The sequence below is a fragment of the Triticum urartu genome, chromosome 6 (genome assembly GCF_003073215.2).
Source record: "Triticum urartu cultivar G1812 chromosome 6, Tu2.1, whole genome shotgun sequence".
In the NCBI taxonomy this organism is placed as follows: Eukaryota; Viridiplantae; Streptophyta; class Magnoliopsida; order Poales; family Poaceae; genus Triticum; species Triticum urartu.
Window position 1 is genome coordinate 301469715 of NC_053027.1, and position 15096 is coordinate 301484810.

At 43.5% G+C, this 15096-nt stretch overlaps 1 protein-coding gene across 1 annotated transcript; it reads left to right on the top strand.

Moving 5' to 3' along the window:
* Window positions 1-371: 371 nt before the first annotated feature.
* LOC125513319 (transcription factor GTE4-like) lies at window positions 372-7842 on the top strand. The gene is made up of 5 exons (XM_048678405.1): window positions 372-2261; window positions 2355-2394; window positions 2484-2606; window positions 2744-2806; window positions 7447-7842. The coding sequence occupies exons 1-4, from the start codon at window positions 573-575 to the stop codon at window positions 2797-2799; spliced, it is 1908 nt and encodes a 635-aa protein (XP_048534362.1). The 5' UTR covers window positions 372-572; the 3' UTR covers window positions 2800-2806; window positions 7447-7842.
* The last annotated feature ends 7254 nt before the right edge of the window (window positions 7843-15096 follow it).

The window sequence follows — 15096 nt, forward strand, 5'->3', positions numbered from 1 at the left end:
GGGTCTTCAACAGAGCTGACCAACAAAAGGATGCTAGGGAGCTTGCCAATATGATTCTTGGAGAGGTAGCTAAGTGGAAGCAAGCGGGTGGCAGTGTTGGTGGTCTACAACGATTTGTGAGGAGTTAGCTTAGGCGTGTTAGGAGGTGTCGGTGCGGTGTATGTGTGGCCGTTTGTGCGCATTCGAGTCATATTTTTTGTAATTATACTTTCTACTACCTTCTATAAAAATATGGTACACCATTGTCCTCACGAAAAAAATGAGTCAATTCTCTCGCTATTTGTTGTAAAAAAATAAATTCTCTCGCTATCTCGCTCAAAAAAAAAGAAAAAAAAAACTCTTGCCATCACTCAAAACACCTTCCACCATCCCGTCCGTGCTTTTCCTCTTCCTCTCCTGACCTAGCTCAAGCTCCGATCTACCCAAGCTCCGACCCGACCCGACGCAGCTATAGAAAATATCTCCAGTCTATCACCGCCGTGAGGCTGCTGAGGGCCACCGCCGACGCCTCAGACCTGCAACCCCTCTTTCCCTGCCCGCCCCCAACCCCGCCACCTCTCGCGCCCCCCGTGATGTCCCGGTGGGCGCCGGAGATCAAGGTCTATAGCCGCAGGAACCCCCGCAAAAACCCTAAACCCCCTCCTGAAGACCCTACCCCCGACCCCAATCCCCCTCCAGAACCTAGCCCCGACCCCAATCCCCATCCAGAACCTTGCCCCATTCCTAATTCCGACCCCCTTGAGCAAACCCTAGCCTCGTTCCGTCGCTCGATTCGTCGCCCGGAGGCTGAGGATGCGGTGCTGCCGCTCTCCGATCCGGCCGCACCGACTTCTCCTCCTCCTCTTTCTCCCACATCGTCGCCGCACGGGGCACCGGCTGCCGCCTCCGGCGATTTCTCCTCCGGCCTTGCCCGGGATGGCGCCGCCGTTCCAAACGGTCATGCCGACATCGACATCCGGGCGGCCGCGGATGACAAGGCTCGGAAGCGCAGGGTCCGGAGCGAGCTGCGTCGGCAGCTTGCGTCAGAGCTCGACCAGGTACGCGTGCTCTCCAAGCGCCTCAAGGCGGCTGGCGAGGCCTTGGCAGTTGAGGCATCCCAGTCCGTACCTCGGCCACCGCCTCTGCTCACTGCTGGGTATGTGCAACCCCAATTCTCAGGCAGTGATGCTGTGACGCCCGTACAGGCCCCAGTTGCTGCTTCTGTTCCTCCTGTCCGCTCGTTCCTACCACGCCGCCCGCTAATTGTGCCAGAAGTTCACACAGAATCACTTGACAAGGAAAAGCGAACACCAAAGGCCAATCAGCTTTACCAAAATTCAGAGTTCTTGCTTGCCAAAGATAGGATACCGCCATCAGATTCACATGGCCGGAAGAAAACCAAGCACCACAAGAAGAAACACCGTTCCTCGTCAGCTCATGGTGCAGGTTACAACGCTGAGCAGCGACTCTACTCGCATGCATTTAAGAAGTCTTCATCCCTGCTGTCCCGACTAATGAAGCACAAATTTGGGTGGGTGTTTAACAAGCCTGTTGATCCTGTTGCACTTGGGTTGCATGACTATTTTGCCATTATTAAGCACCCGATGGATCTTGGCACTATAAAGGGGCAGCTTACTCGTGGGCATTACAGGGACCCAAAGGAGTTTGCTAATGATGTACGGCTAACATTCCATAATGCCATGACGTATAATCCCAAAGGGCAGGATGTGCATTTCATGGCTGAGCAATTGTTAGGAATTTTTGAAGCTCAGTGGCCTGAGATTGAGGCTGAGGTTGACTACCTTGCGTCATGCCCACCTTTGCCGAAGAAGTTTCCACCTCCCCCGATAGACTTGCGCTTACTAGAGAGGTCAGATTCCTTAAAGCACCATATGGTGCTGGACTCCAAGTCAAGGCCGATAAGTCATACTCCTATTAGTGTCCGCACTCCATCATTGAAGAAGCCGAAGGCAAAGGATCTGGATAAAAGAGATATGACGATAGATGAGAAGCGTAAACTTAGCAATAACCTTCAGAACTTGCCTCCTGAAAAGCTTGATATTGTTGTGCAGATCATTAAGAACAAGAATCTTTCAGTTAGGCAGCATGAAGATGAGATTGAGGTTGAGATAGATAGCATGGATGCGGAGACACTTTGGGAACTTGATAGATTTGTTGCTAACTTCAAGAAGAACCTGAGCAAGCAAAAGAGGAAGGCTGAGCGTGCAATGCTTGCAAGGCAAGATGTAGAGTTGCGTGCTCTGCATGCTGCACAACAAACAGTATGAACAGTCGATCATTCTTAATCTAGCAATAGTGCTGTAGCTAAGGAAATCGTATAGTTGGTGCTGAATTACAGTTTCTTTGTATTGCAGAGTCAACAACCTAATATTGGTGAAAAATCTCCAAAGCTAAGTAAGTCCTTTTTCGCCCTGATTCATTCATCCTAAAAGTAAAAGCACATGATAAGGCGATTATAGAAGTACGGCTTTTCTTATGCACAGATTTGATGGTGGGCGAGCAATTAGCACCTTCTGTGCCAGACCAAAATAATAATAATGGACCGAGTGCCAGTAGATCTAGCAGCTCAAGCAGCACCAGCAGTGATTCAGATTCCTCTTCTAGTGGTAATATTTCCTTCTGTTTTGGTTTTACCTTGTGTATTTGACTTCTAGTCTATCTTTAGTTGTTTACATTTGTATTGAGCGAATGATTAGGCTGCAGTATAGTGGTATAGCCTAATCATTAATGATCGTCTTGGCAGACTCGGACAGTGACAGCTCTTCTACAGATGGATCAAATGCTGCCAATTCATCTTGAGACATAGGTAGGTTTTGGTAATTATAAATATGTATTGGTTGCTTAGAAATTAGCAGGATGTATTTGTGTTATTATATGGTGACAGCTATTTGTTCCTTCATTTATTCAGTAAATATTTCTTAGGCAGTTGCTAATACTGTTGTTCAAAAGAAAATAGCAATAGTAAGTATTTCTTGCTAGTGTGTTGGTTGGTATCGCGTGCATGTTATTTTTTGCATCGTTGACTTTCTACACCCAGATAAATCTTAAAATTTTCTGATCCCACATGATATGTTAAAGCGCAGTGATCTGAAAATAGCAACTTAGGCCTCCTTTGGTTTAGAGGAATCTTGTACGAATTTCATAGGATAGGATTTCTATAGAAAAAATTCCTTTAGAGCCCTTTGGTTTGTAGGAATGGAATCCTATTCCTATGGAGGAATTCTTCCTATCCTCCACATTTCATAGGAAAATAAACATTAGCCTAGACTCAATGGAAAAAATCCTATGATGTGAATCAAAGGGCATCTCCTTTCCTATTACTACTCATAGGATTTGAGATACATGTCATCTCATCTCCTATGATTTTCCTATTCCTACGATTTTTCTACCCTATGAACCAAATGAGGCCTTAGCATTTTGGGAACATACAACCTGCCCAACAGAGTATAGGGTTTACACATTTGCTTATGTGAGAATTAGGAGAAAACCTTTTTAGTGTATACCGCCAATTATAAGGACAAACAATACATTGTTATGAGAGTGTAATTGGGTTTGAAGAAATTATGAGGTGTGACTACACGAGGAGATAATATCCTGATACATACCTCAATTTCTAACTTTGCGTACTTAAGGTCATTGATTCTTGCCCTTACGATTAGTTTGATTTCTGGCTCGATACAAGCAAAATGTGGATAATAAGCTCATCTATGATGAAATGATCCAGGACTTGGAAAATTACAGACACATAAAGTTTAGATACTTTTAAGGAAGTAATTAGTTTCCTTCTACCATGTTGTCCATTTATTGAACTTAGGTTTCCTGGGTAGTTTCTTTTGTTTGGTTTACCTAAAAGTAGCCATGTTTGGCCGGTCTTTGATTAGGGTTTCTGAGTACAAGCTAGATAAGTTGGCAAAAACAATCTAGCTTATCAATGGTAATCTGTCTGCAAAGCAGCTTGGGCACTGGTAGTACACTAGTACTGGAACATAACCATACAGCTCAATATTTCTCACTTGCAAACATAAATGCCACTTGCCATGCTCATAATTTTGTCTTTGCCCATCGCCTACTGTTTGTTGGTGGGCTGCCTGTTTGCTCCCTACAGTTGATTCTATCTATGGGCATAACAGAATTATGATGTGTGGGTAGCACCCCTCTGATGATAGCAAACAAGTTGACGGCTACGTCCATGGTAGCAACAACTCTGGTGGTGGAAAATGCACTTGCGGGAAAGGCTGGGGGCTCCTGGTGACAACCTTGGGTCCAATTCGTTGGAAAGTGGTGCAGAAGGGGGTAGAGGCTGGCTGATATTATTCGTAGAAGGTCATAACTCATAAATTAATGGGGTTACAGGTTAGGATTGTTGGGATGGCCCAAGATACCGCGTGCTTGTCTACATTGTAAGGTGATACCTGGAGAGAGTGTTGTCCCTCAACATAAGCTTGTGGTGGCTGACTTTCGCTTTCGGATTCGTGTCCAGCGGGATAAGCGCGCCTAAGTCTCTAGAACGAAATGGTGGAAGCGCAAGGAGACAACTCAGGCTTTCAAGGAGAGGGTCATTAAGGAGGGCCCTTGGAAGGAGGTGATGCAGACAATATGTGGATGAAGATGGCAACTTGCGTTCTATGGTGGCTTCAGAGGAGTTTGGAGTGTACGAAGTGTCCAGGGGAAGAAGCGAAGCTAAAGATACCTAGTGGTGGAACGATGATGTCCGGAAGGCTATTAAGGAGAAGAAAGATTGGAGTGCAGACAACATAGAGTAGTACAAGGTGGCATAGAAGGCCGCAAAGCGAGCCGTGAGTGAAGCAATGGCTCGGACTTATGAGGACCTCTACCAGCGTTTAGACACGAAGGAAGGCTAAAGGGACATCTGTAAGATGGTCAAGATCCGAGAGAGGAAGACGAGGGATGTTGAACAAGTCAAATGCATCAAGGACGGAGCAGACCAGCTCCTAGTGAAGGACGAGGAGATTAAGCATAGATGGCGGGAGTACAACATTGTGATCCTTCCTTGAGCCCTTAACTCTTTGCGGATGATGTGGTGCTAGTCGATGATAGTCGAACGGGAGTTATTATTAGAAAGCATCAAAGAGCTATGGAGACAAACCTTGGAATTGAAAGATTTTAGGCTTAGTAGAACTAAAACCGAGTACATGAGGTGCGGTTTCAGTACAACTAGGGAGGAGGTTAGCCTTGATGGGCAGGTGGTATCTTAGAAGGACACTTCTCGATATTTGGGGTCAATGCTGCAGAAGGATGGTGATACCGATGATGTGGGTCATCGAATCAAAGCCGGATGGATGAAGTGGCGCCAAGCTTCTGTGTTCTTTGTGACAAGAGAGTGCCACGAAAGCTAACAGGCAGGTTCTATAGGACGGCGATTCGACCCGCAATGTTGTATGGCCCTGAGTGACACAATGAAGGATCGGGTCCAGAATGATGATATACGAGATAGAGTTGGGGTAGCCTCAATTGAAGAGAAGCTTGGCCAACATCGTCTGAGATAGTTTGGGCATATTCAGCGCAGGCCTCCAGAAGCTCTAGTGCATAGCGGACGGCTAAAGCGTCTTGATAATGTCAATAGAGGTTTGGGGTAGACCAAACTTGACATTGGAGAAGTCTGTAAAGAGAGATCTGAAGGACCGGAATATCACCATAGAACTAGCCATGGACAGGGGTGCGTGGAAGCATCCATGTGCCAGAACCATGAGTTGGTTGCGAGATCTTATGGGTTTCAGCCCTAGCCTACCCCCAACTTGTTTGGGTCTGAAGGGTTGTTGTTTGATTTGTTAGTTAAGCAATATGGACAGTAGGATCGGCGTCTAATTCTTGTTGGACCAACATTTAAGTGCATTCACACAAACTGGCGAGATGGGCATGGGTGGAACTACGATGGGTGTGTTTGGTCTTGAGCCCAAGCTACCCATACCAAACATTTGGCTAGCTAATATTTTGGTGAAGCTTTTGCTTGCCCATGAATTGGCCAGCATTGGCTAGAAAAATAATTAGAGTTGCCAATTAGTCATTGGCAAGCCAAAATATTGGCAACCATCCAAACGATCACCAATTTTTTGGTCATCACCAAATAATTGGTAGGGTCATATTCTCATTCACCCGGAAGAGATGTTGCACACTTGAACATGCCCACGAGCACCAAAGTAGGAACATATGCACGTATGAGCTAGTAAATGTGTAAATCTCCATCCATCTTCTAGCTTCAGTTTTAGGCTTTGAAGCCAATCGGTATCTTGAACTTTTGCATCACCAAAATTGGGCTAGTCAGCCATCCGTAACTTTTGCTGCATCACCCTATTTTCACCCCAGTTAGTAGTCTAGGTCGATCTTTTGTTTCTATCTTCTGAAAACATGAGCTGTCTGACTTCATCAACGGTGGAACCGCATGGTGATTTAGTGGAAAGGAGCAATGGGCAGGGCTACTCGTGGCTGGAACACAGCCCCTGCTGACAACCTGTGCTAGTGTCTAAAGGTTTCTTCCATTGGCACCATAAGTCATTTGCGGAGAATTTCCATTTCTGCAACATGTGGAGTTGAAAGGAAAGAGTGGAGCAAAATTTGTGGTGTAGGTTTATTTTCGCACCCTAAGCTGCTCTTTGGAAAAGCTAGACCGGGAAGGCGGGAACCGAACATGATTAGGGCAGTAGCTAGGACAAACATGTCATTATTATTTGGAGAATTTTTGCAATGCGTTATTTTGAGCACAAATCTTGGTACACATATGCCATTATGATTTACTAACTTTTTCTGGAAAAAAAACTACGGACAACTTTGTATTCTTATCATTTTCTTCCGCACAAGGTCTCTCCCAGTGCATAGGTGCTTAGATGAGATGCTAACTGCATGAAAGAGCTTAGCGACTAAACTCTCCAATGCATAGGTGCTTAGCTTGTTGCTAAGCTTTATTCATTTAATGAGTTGTAGACTGTAAATTGTGCTTTTGTGTAGGTACGCGCGCCTAGCATCGTTTCTTCCTGGGGTCACCAAACTCCTCTCTCTCCTCTTAATTACCTTGCCACATAAGAGTTTTTTGCCTAGTTGGTAGGCATTAGATAGCACCTGTACAAGGTGGAGCATTGGGAAAGTGGCCTCAGTATGAGATGAGTCAGTCACCCAAGTAATTTGTTGGTAAACGTGTTGGTTATTTCAGGTGGTGTCACTAATTCGCTGGAGCCTTAAATTTTCTACTTTAGTTCTATGTTTTCCGTCTAAGGAGCATTGCCATGATGGATCATCACTCAGCCTCAGGATCCTCTTGATTCTGCATACACCTGTAGTTTTCTTCTGCAGTGCTACTTCTGTTCACTACTACTATGAATTGTCGCACTGCCATCTGCTTCATTTACCTGTTCAGCTTGTAATCTGTAAAGTGCTCTGCTATTTTCCTTAAGTTTATCTCATTTTTGATCGTGGTTACCTTCTGATTTGCAGGTTCAGGACTCCGTCTAATAGACAATAACTGTCTAATTGTATTTGGCATGAGAATGCCTTAGTGATTGTACATGTTTGTCTCTGTCTCTTAGGTATCTCTTAAGTAGCTGCTGGGATGTTAGATGAAGGCAGTATTCTACAAAGGTTTGTTTGTTCCCCAGCTGAAGGAAAGATAACCTGGCTCTGGAATTATGTAGCCTGTACATTAGACGCACATTGAGCATTATGTCTAGGAAGGTGATTGTTGTGTCTGCATTAACAAGCCATATTGTCCCGTTTATTCAACGGTTTTGGCAGTGTTTCAATATACCAGGTGATGTTCTTACTGTTACGGTTTAGCATCAGCTGTTCTTGGATTGTAAATTTTCAAGTAATTCTTGACTGGGACGTTTTAAATGTTTTTGACACCCTTGGTCTTGTCATCATTGACGCTGATGCAAGTCCATGTTTCGTGGTGGTGTATGCTTAGTTGCAAAGGGTTGTGATTTGCAAGTGCAAGGAATGTTTCAGCCTTGCTTCTCATCATTCTCTGCTCATCATGGTTCGGTTTATCCAGTAAGACTTGCAAAGCTGCTGAGTCACTTCATGTTTTGTTTATTTTTATGCTGCGGTGACCCGTTCAGGAGCTTTCTTGGGGATTCTGCTGCCGTGAGCTTTGCTGATTTGTTGAGGCTTTGCAAACCTGATCGTTTCAAAACCCAATTGGGGACATTAAACTTCCCTGCGCACTGGCATAGGGAAATCAGCTCTGCGGTTTGAGACGGTAATGGTTATCTTCCTCCAGTGGGCCTCCATTATTCAAAAACCATACGTTTTAGTTCCAGAATAATTTTGAAAAACAATCATGTGCACTAAGTAATCTAGTGTACAACACAATTTCATACCTTAATGACATCAAATAACCACATATAAAACCATGATGCTCCCCTAAATGTCAGCTCCATGCTCTACACTTCATATTTAGTAGTGCACAACCAACTCTCAAATTTAAACTTAAATTGACTACAAGAAATGGACAAATGATGGTCCATTTATATGCTGTAAGCAATATACTTTATTCAACGATTCTTATGTAGAGATGATTACCAGAAAAAAAAATCAGTCATAAAATGCATAGTTATTCTTTCGGTCAAAAAGGTAATTTAAGAAAGGAAAACTACTACCTCCGTCACGGTTTAGAAGGCGTGCTTAGAAATTCTCTGGGACCTAGGTGGTTATCTATTGATTGTGAGATGTGCTAAAAAATAGCATTCACACTACGCATGCATATAGAAATGGTATATCGGAATACTAATTAGCTATTAGAAATAAATGTAACGCGCCCTAAACCTTGTCTATTATAGAAATGCACACAAATTTAACTGTGCCTTCTAAACTGTGACGGAGGGAGTAACAACGGAGGCTGTTATTTTAAACTAAATCAGATAATTCAATGATGTTGTCCAGTTAATCAAGTGTAAACGGTATTCCATGTGTGATTTTGAAACCCCAAAGCAGTGGACATATATTAAATTGGCTTGCTTGTGAAAAACGACACAAATGACCCTTTTCAAAAACTTAAGCACAAAATGAACCCTGTTTGATTTTTTTCTTCTTCATAAAATGACCCATTTTCATGACGCCCGGCCTCGGGGCGCCATGCTACATAACACAACGCTCTGATCAAGGGCGCCATGCTGTAGATCAACCATAGACTAGGGCACCATGCTTAATAGCACGACGCCTTGGCCTAGGGGCAAGTGGAACAGAGGAGAAGAAAGAACAGAGGCATAGTCGTATAGGATGTCCTTGTATGTATTTGCACTTGTATGGATATTTAGTTGCACATGTATGTATGTATTTGCACTTGTATGGATATTTAGTTGCACATGTATGTATGTATTTGCACTTGTATGGATATTTAGTTGCACATGTATGTATGTATTTGCACTTGTATGGATATTTGCACAATAACAACGAGCCTTACGATATATTGCAATTTTGCAGGATGTCCTTTATCCATGTGTCGTACGATAAATTGCAACATGGGCGGTGTATGACAGAGGAAGAAAGTGCTTTTGATCAGCTTCACCTAAGATCCGGTGGGGGTTCATGATAAGACGAAGTATGAAGAGTGATACACGAAGTATATCCGAAAGACTGGGTTTCTCCCTTCCACCACACCCGTGTCTTGTTTGACGCCAAAGATATGCCCTTGTGCCATCATGACACTCATTGACCGGTGGCGTCTTGAGAAACATAGTTTCCACTTCCATTGTGGGGAGATGATCGTGACTTTGCAGGATGCTTCAATGATCCTAGCAATTCCTATCAAAGGAGATCCTATTTGTTTTAGCATAGATTATGGGATGGCGTGACACTACAGTGAGACTCATCGGTGCGAGGGAAGTCCCCTGATGCAACTTATCATTGGATTATTGGGAACTTTTGGGAGTGCCCGACTGATGCTGCTGAAGATACGGTGTAGCAGTATGCCCGGGCATACTTGTGGTATGTAATCAGTCGGGTTATTTTTTCCGGTGGTACTGACGTGAACGCTTCCTTTATGTGGCTTACGTTGTTTTCTGGGTGGGAGCATGGACTCAGTTGGGATACCGCCACACTAGCTTATTTGTACCGCCAGGTAACTAGTTATTCATAGCATCTTCACAATTAGAATTGTTCTCTAGTTTGTATTGTTGGGAAACGTTGCATGGAAAACAAAAAAAATTCTACGCACACGTAAGATCTATCAAGGAGATGCATAGCAACGAGAGGGGGAGAGTGTGTCTACGTACCCTCGTAGACCGTAAGCGGAAGCGTATGACTACGCGGTTGATGTAGTCGAACTTCTTCGTGTTCCAACCGATCGAGCGCCGAACGTACGATCACCTCCGCGTCCAGCACATGTTTATCTTGATGACGTCCTCCGCCTTCTTGATCCAGCAAGACGACGAAGTAATGGATGAGTTCCGGCAGCATGACGGCGTGGTGACGGTGATGGTGAAGTGATCTCCGCAGGGCTTCGCCTAAGCACTATGAAAATATGATCGGGAGTGTAAACGGTGGAGGGAGGCGTCGCACACTGCTAGGCAATTGTCTGTTATGTGCTAGGCGCCCCCTCCCACATATATATAGGTGGGTGGGAGGGAGGAGCAGCTAAAGGGGCACCCAAGTAGGAGGAATCCTACTTGGGGTCTCTCCCAAGCCGCGCCCCTGCCTTGTATAGGTGCGGGGGAAAGGCAGGGGAGGGTGGCGCCCCCCTTTCCTTTCTCCCATGAGAGGGAAAGGTAGGAGGGGCTAGCCCTCCCCCTTTCCTTCCCTGGGCTGGCCGGCCAGGGAGAGGGGCACACTAGCCCCCTGTGGGCTGGTTTGTCCCTTCCTTGGCCCATTCAGCCCATAACACCTACCGGGGGTGTCCGGAACCCCTTCGGGTGACCCGATGGCTACCCGGTGCATCCCGAAACCCTTACGGTGTTCGAATACCATCATCCTATATATCAATCTTTACCTCTCAACCATTTCGAGACTCCTCGTCATGTCCGTGATCTCATCCGAGACTCCGAACAACATTCGGTCACCAAATCATATAACTCATATAACACTATATCGTCAACGAACGTTAAGCGTGCGGACCCTATGGGTTCGAGAACTATGTAGACATGACCGAGACACCTCTCCGGTCAATAACCAATAGCGGAACCTGGATGCCCATGTTGGCTCCTACATATTCTACGAAGATCTTTATCGGTCGAACCGTTATACAACACACACAATTCCCTTTGTCGATCGGTATGTTACTTGCCCGAGATTCGATCGTCGGTATCTTCATACCTAGTTCAATCTCGTTACTGGCAAGTCTCTTTACTTGTTCCGTAATACATCATCCTATAACTAAATCATTAGTCACTTTGCTTGTAAGGCTTCTTATGATGTGCATTACAGAGAGGGCCCAGAGATACCTCTCCGATACTCGGAGTGACAAATCCTAATCTCGATCTATGCCAACTCAACTAACGCCTTCAGAGATACCCGTAGAGCATCTTTATGATCACCTAGTTACGTTGTGATGTTTGATAGCACATAAGGTATTCCTCTGGTATCCGGGAGTTGCATAATCTCATAGTCGAAGGAATATGTATTTGACATGAAGAAAGCAATAGCAATAAACTGAACGATCAATATGCTAAGCTAACGGATGGGTCTTGTCCATCACATCATTCTCCTCATGATTTAATCCCATTATCAAATGACAACACGTGTCCATGGTTAGGAAACCTTAACCATCTTTGAGCAACGAGCTAGTTCAGTAGAGGCTTACTAGGGACACGATATTTGTTTATGTATTCACACATATATTTAAGTTTCCAATCAATACAATTCTAGCATGAATAATAAACCTTTATCATGAATAAGGAAATATAAAATAAAAACTTTATTATTGCCTCTAGGCATATTTCCTTTAGTCTCCCACTTGCACCAGAGTCAATAATCTAGTTCACATCGCCATGTGACTAACACCCAAATAGTTTACTACAGTCAATAGTCTAGTTCTCATCGCCGTGTGATTAATACCCAGAGAGTACTAAGGTGTGATCATGTTTTGCTTGTGAGAGAAGTTTAGTCAATGGGTCTGACACATTCAGATCCGTATGTATTTTGCAAATTTCTATGTCTACAATGCTCTACATGGAGCTACTCTAGCTAATTGCTCCCAAGTTCAATACGTATCCAGATTGAGACTTAGAGTCATCTAGATCAGTGTCAAAGCTTGCATCGACGTAACTCTTTACGACGAACTCTTTATCATCTCCATAATCGAGAAACATTTCCTTAGTCCTCTTTAAGGTACCTAAGGATAATTTTGACCTCTGTCCAGTGATCTACTTCTGGATCACTATTGTACCCCCTTGCCAAACTCATGGCAAGGTAGACAACATGTATGGTACACAACATGGCATACTTTATAGAACCTATGGCTGAGGCATAGGGAATGACTTTCATTCTCTCTCTATCTTCTGTTGTGGTCGGGTTTTGAGTCTTACTCAACTTCACACCTTGCAACACGGGCAAGAACCCTTTCTTTGACTGATCTATTTTGAACTTCTTCAACACTTTGTCAAGGTATGTGCTTTGTGAAAGTCTTATTAAACGCCTCAATCTATCCCTATAGATCTTGATGCTCAATACGTAAGTAGCTTCATCGAGGTCTTTCATTGAAAAATTCTTATTCAAATATCCTTTTATGCTATCCAGAAATTCTATATCATTTCCAACCAACAATATGTCATCCACATATAATATCGGAAATGCTACAGAGCTCCCACTCACTTTCTTGTAAATATAGGCTTTACCATAAGTCTGTATAAAACCATATGCTTTGATCACCTCATCAAAGTGTATATACCAACTCCGAGATGCTTGCACCAGTTCATAGATGGATCAATGGAGCTTTCACACTTTGTTAGCACCTTTAGGATCGACAAAACCTTATGGTTGCATCATATACAACTCTTCTTTAAGAAAGCCATTAAGGAATTTAGTTTTTGACGTCCATTTGCCAGATTTCATATTTATAAAATGCGGCAATTGCTAACATGATTCAGACTGATTTAAGCATCACTACGGGTGAGAAGGTCTCATCGTAGTCAACCCCTTGAACTTGTCGAAAACCTTTCGCGACAAGTCGAGCTTTGTAGATGGTGACATTACCATCAGCGTCTGCCTTCTTCTTGAAGATCCATTTATTCTCAATGGCTTGCCGATCATCGAGCAAGTCCACCAAAGTCCACACCTTTTTCTCATACATGGATCCTATCTCAGATTTCATGGCCTCAAGCCATTTATCGGAATCTGGGCTCATCATAGCTTCTTCATAGTTCGTAGGTTCGCCATGGTCTAGTAACATGACTTCCAGGACATGATTACCATACCACTCTGGTGCGGAACATGCTCTGTTCGACCTACGAGGTCCAGTAATAACTTGATCTGAAGTTTCATGATCATCATCATTAGCTTCCTCTCTAGTTGGTGTAGGCTTCACGGGAACGGATTTCTCTGATGTGCTACTTTCCAAATTGAGAGAAGGTACAATTACCTCATCAAGTTCTACTTTCCTCCCACTCACTTCTTTCGAGAGAAACTCCATCTCAAGAAAGGTTCCATTCTTGGCAACAAAGATCTTGCCTTAGGATCTGTGGTAGAAGGTGTACCCAATTGTTTCCTTAGGGTATCCTATGAAGACATACTTCTCCGATTTGGGTTCGAGCTTATTAGGCTGAAGCCTTTTGACATAAGTGTCACAACCCCAAACTTTAAGAAACGATAGCTTAGGTTTCTTGCCAAACCATAGTTCATATGGTGTCATCTCAACGGATTTAGACAGTGCCCTATTTAATGTGAATGCGGTTGTCTCTAATGCATAACCTCAAAATGATAGTGGCAAATCGGTAAGAGACATCATAGAACGCGCCATATCTAGTACAGTTATGACGTTCGGACACACCATTATGCTATGGTGTTCCAGGTGGCGTGAGTTGTGAAACTATTCCACATTGTTTTAAATGAAGGCCAAACTCATAACTCAAATATTCGCCTCTGCGATCAGATCGTAGAAACTTTATTTTCTTGTTACGATGATTCTCTACTTCACCCTGACATTCTTTGAACTTTTCAAACGTTTCATACTTGAATTTCATAAAGTAGATATACCCATACCTACTCAAATCATCTGTGAAGGTGATAAAATAATGATAGCCGCCGTGTGCTTTAACACTCATTGGACCGCATACATCGGTATGTATTATTTCCAATAAGTCATTAGCTCGCTCCATTGTTTGGAGAATGGAGTTTTAGTCATCTTGCCCATGAGGCATGGTTAGCAAGTATCAAATGATTCATAATCAAGCGATTCGAAAAGTCCATCCGTATGGAGTATCTTCATGCGCTTTACACCAATATGACCTAAACGACAGTGCCACAATTATGTTGCACTATCATTATCAACTTTGCATCTTTTGGCATCAATATTATGAATATGTGTATCACTACGATCGATATTCAATAAACCATTCACATTGGGCGTATGACCATAGAAGGTTTTACTCATGTAAACAGAACAACAATTATTCTTTGACTTCAAATGAATAACCGTATTGCACTAAACATGATCTAATCATATTAATGCTTAACGCAAACACCCAATAACATTTATTTAGGTTCAACACTAATCCCGAAGGTAGAGTGAGTGTGCGATGGTGATCATATCAACCTTGGAATCACCTCCAACACACATCGTCACCTCGCTTTTAACTAGTCTTTGTTCATTCTGCAACTCCTGTTTCGAGTTACTAATCTTAGCAACTGAACTGGTATCAAATACCAGGGGTTGCTACGAACACTAGTAAAATACACATCAATAACATGTATATCAAATATACTTTGTTCACTTTGCCATCCTTCTTATCCGCCAAGTATTTGGGGCAGTTCTGCTTTCAGTGACCATTCCCTTTGTAGTAGAAGCACTCAGTTTCAGGCTTGGGTCCAGCTTTGGGCTTCTTCCTGGGAGTGGTAACTTGCTTGCCATTCTTCTTGAAGTTCCCTTTCTTTCCCTTGCCCTTTTTTCTTGAAACTAGTGGTCTTATTAACCATCAACACTTGATGTTCTTTCTT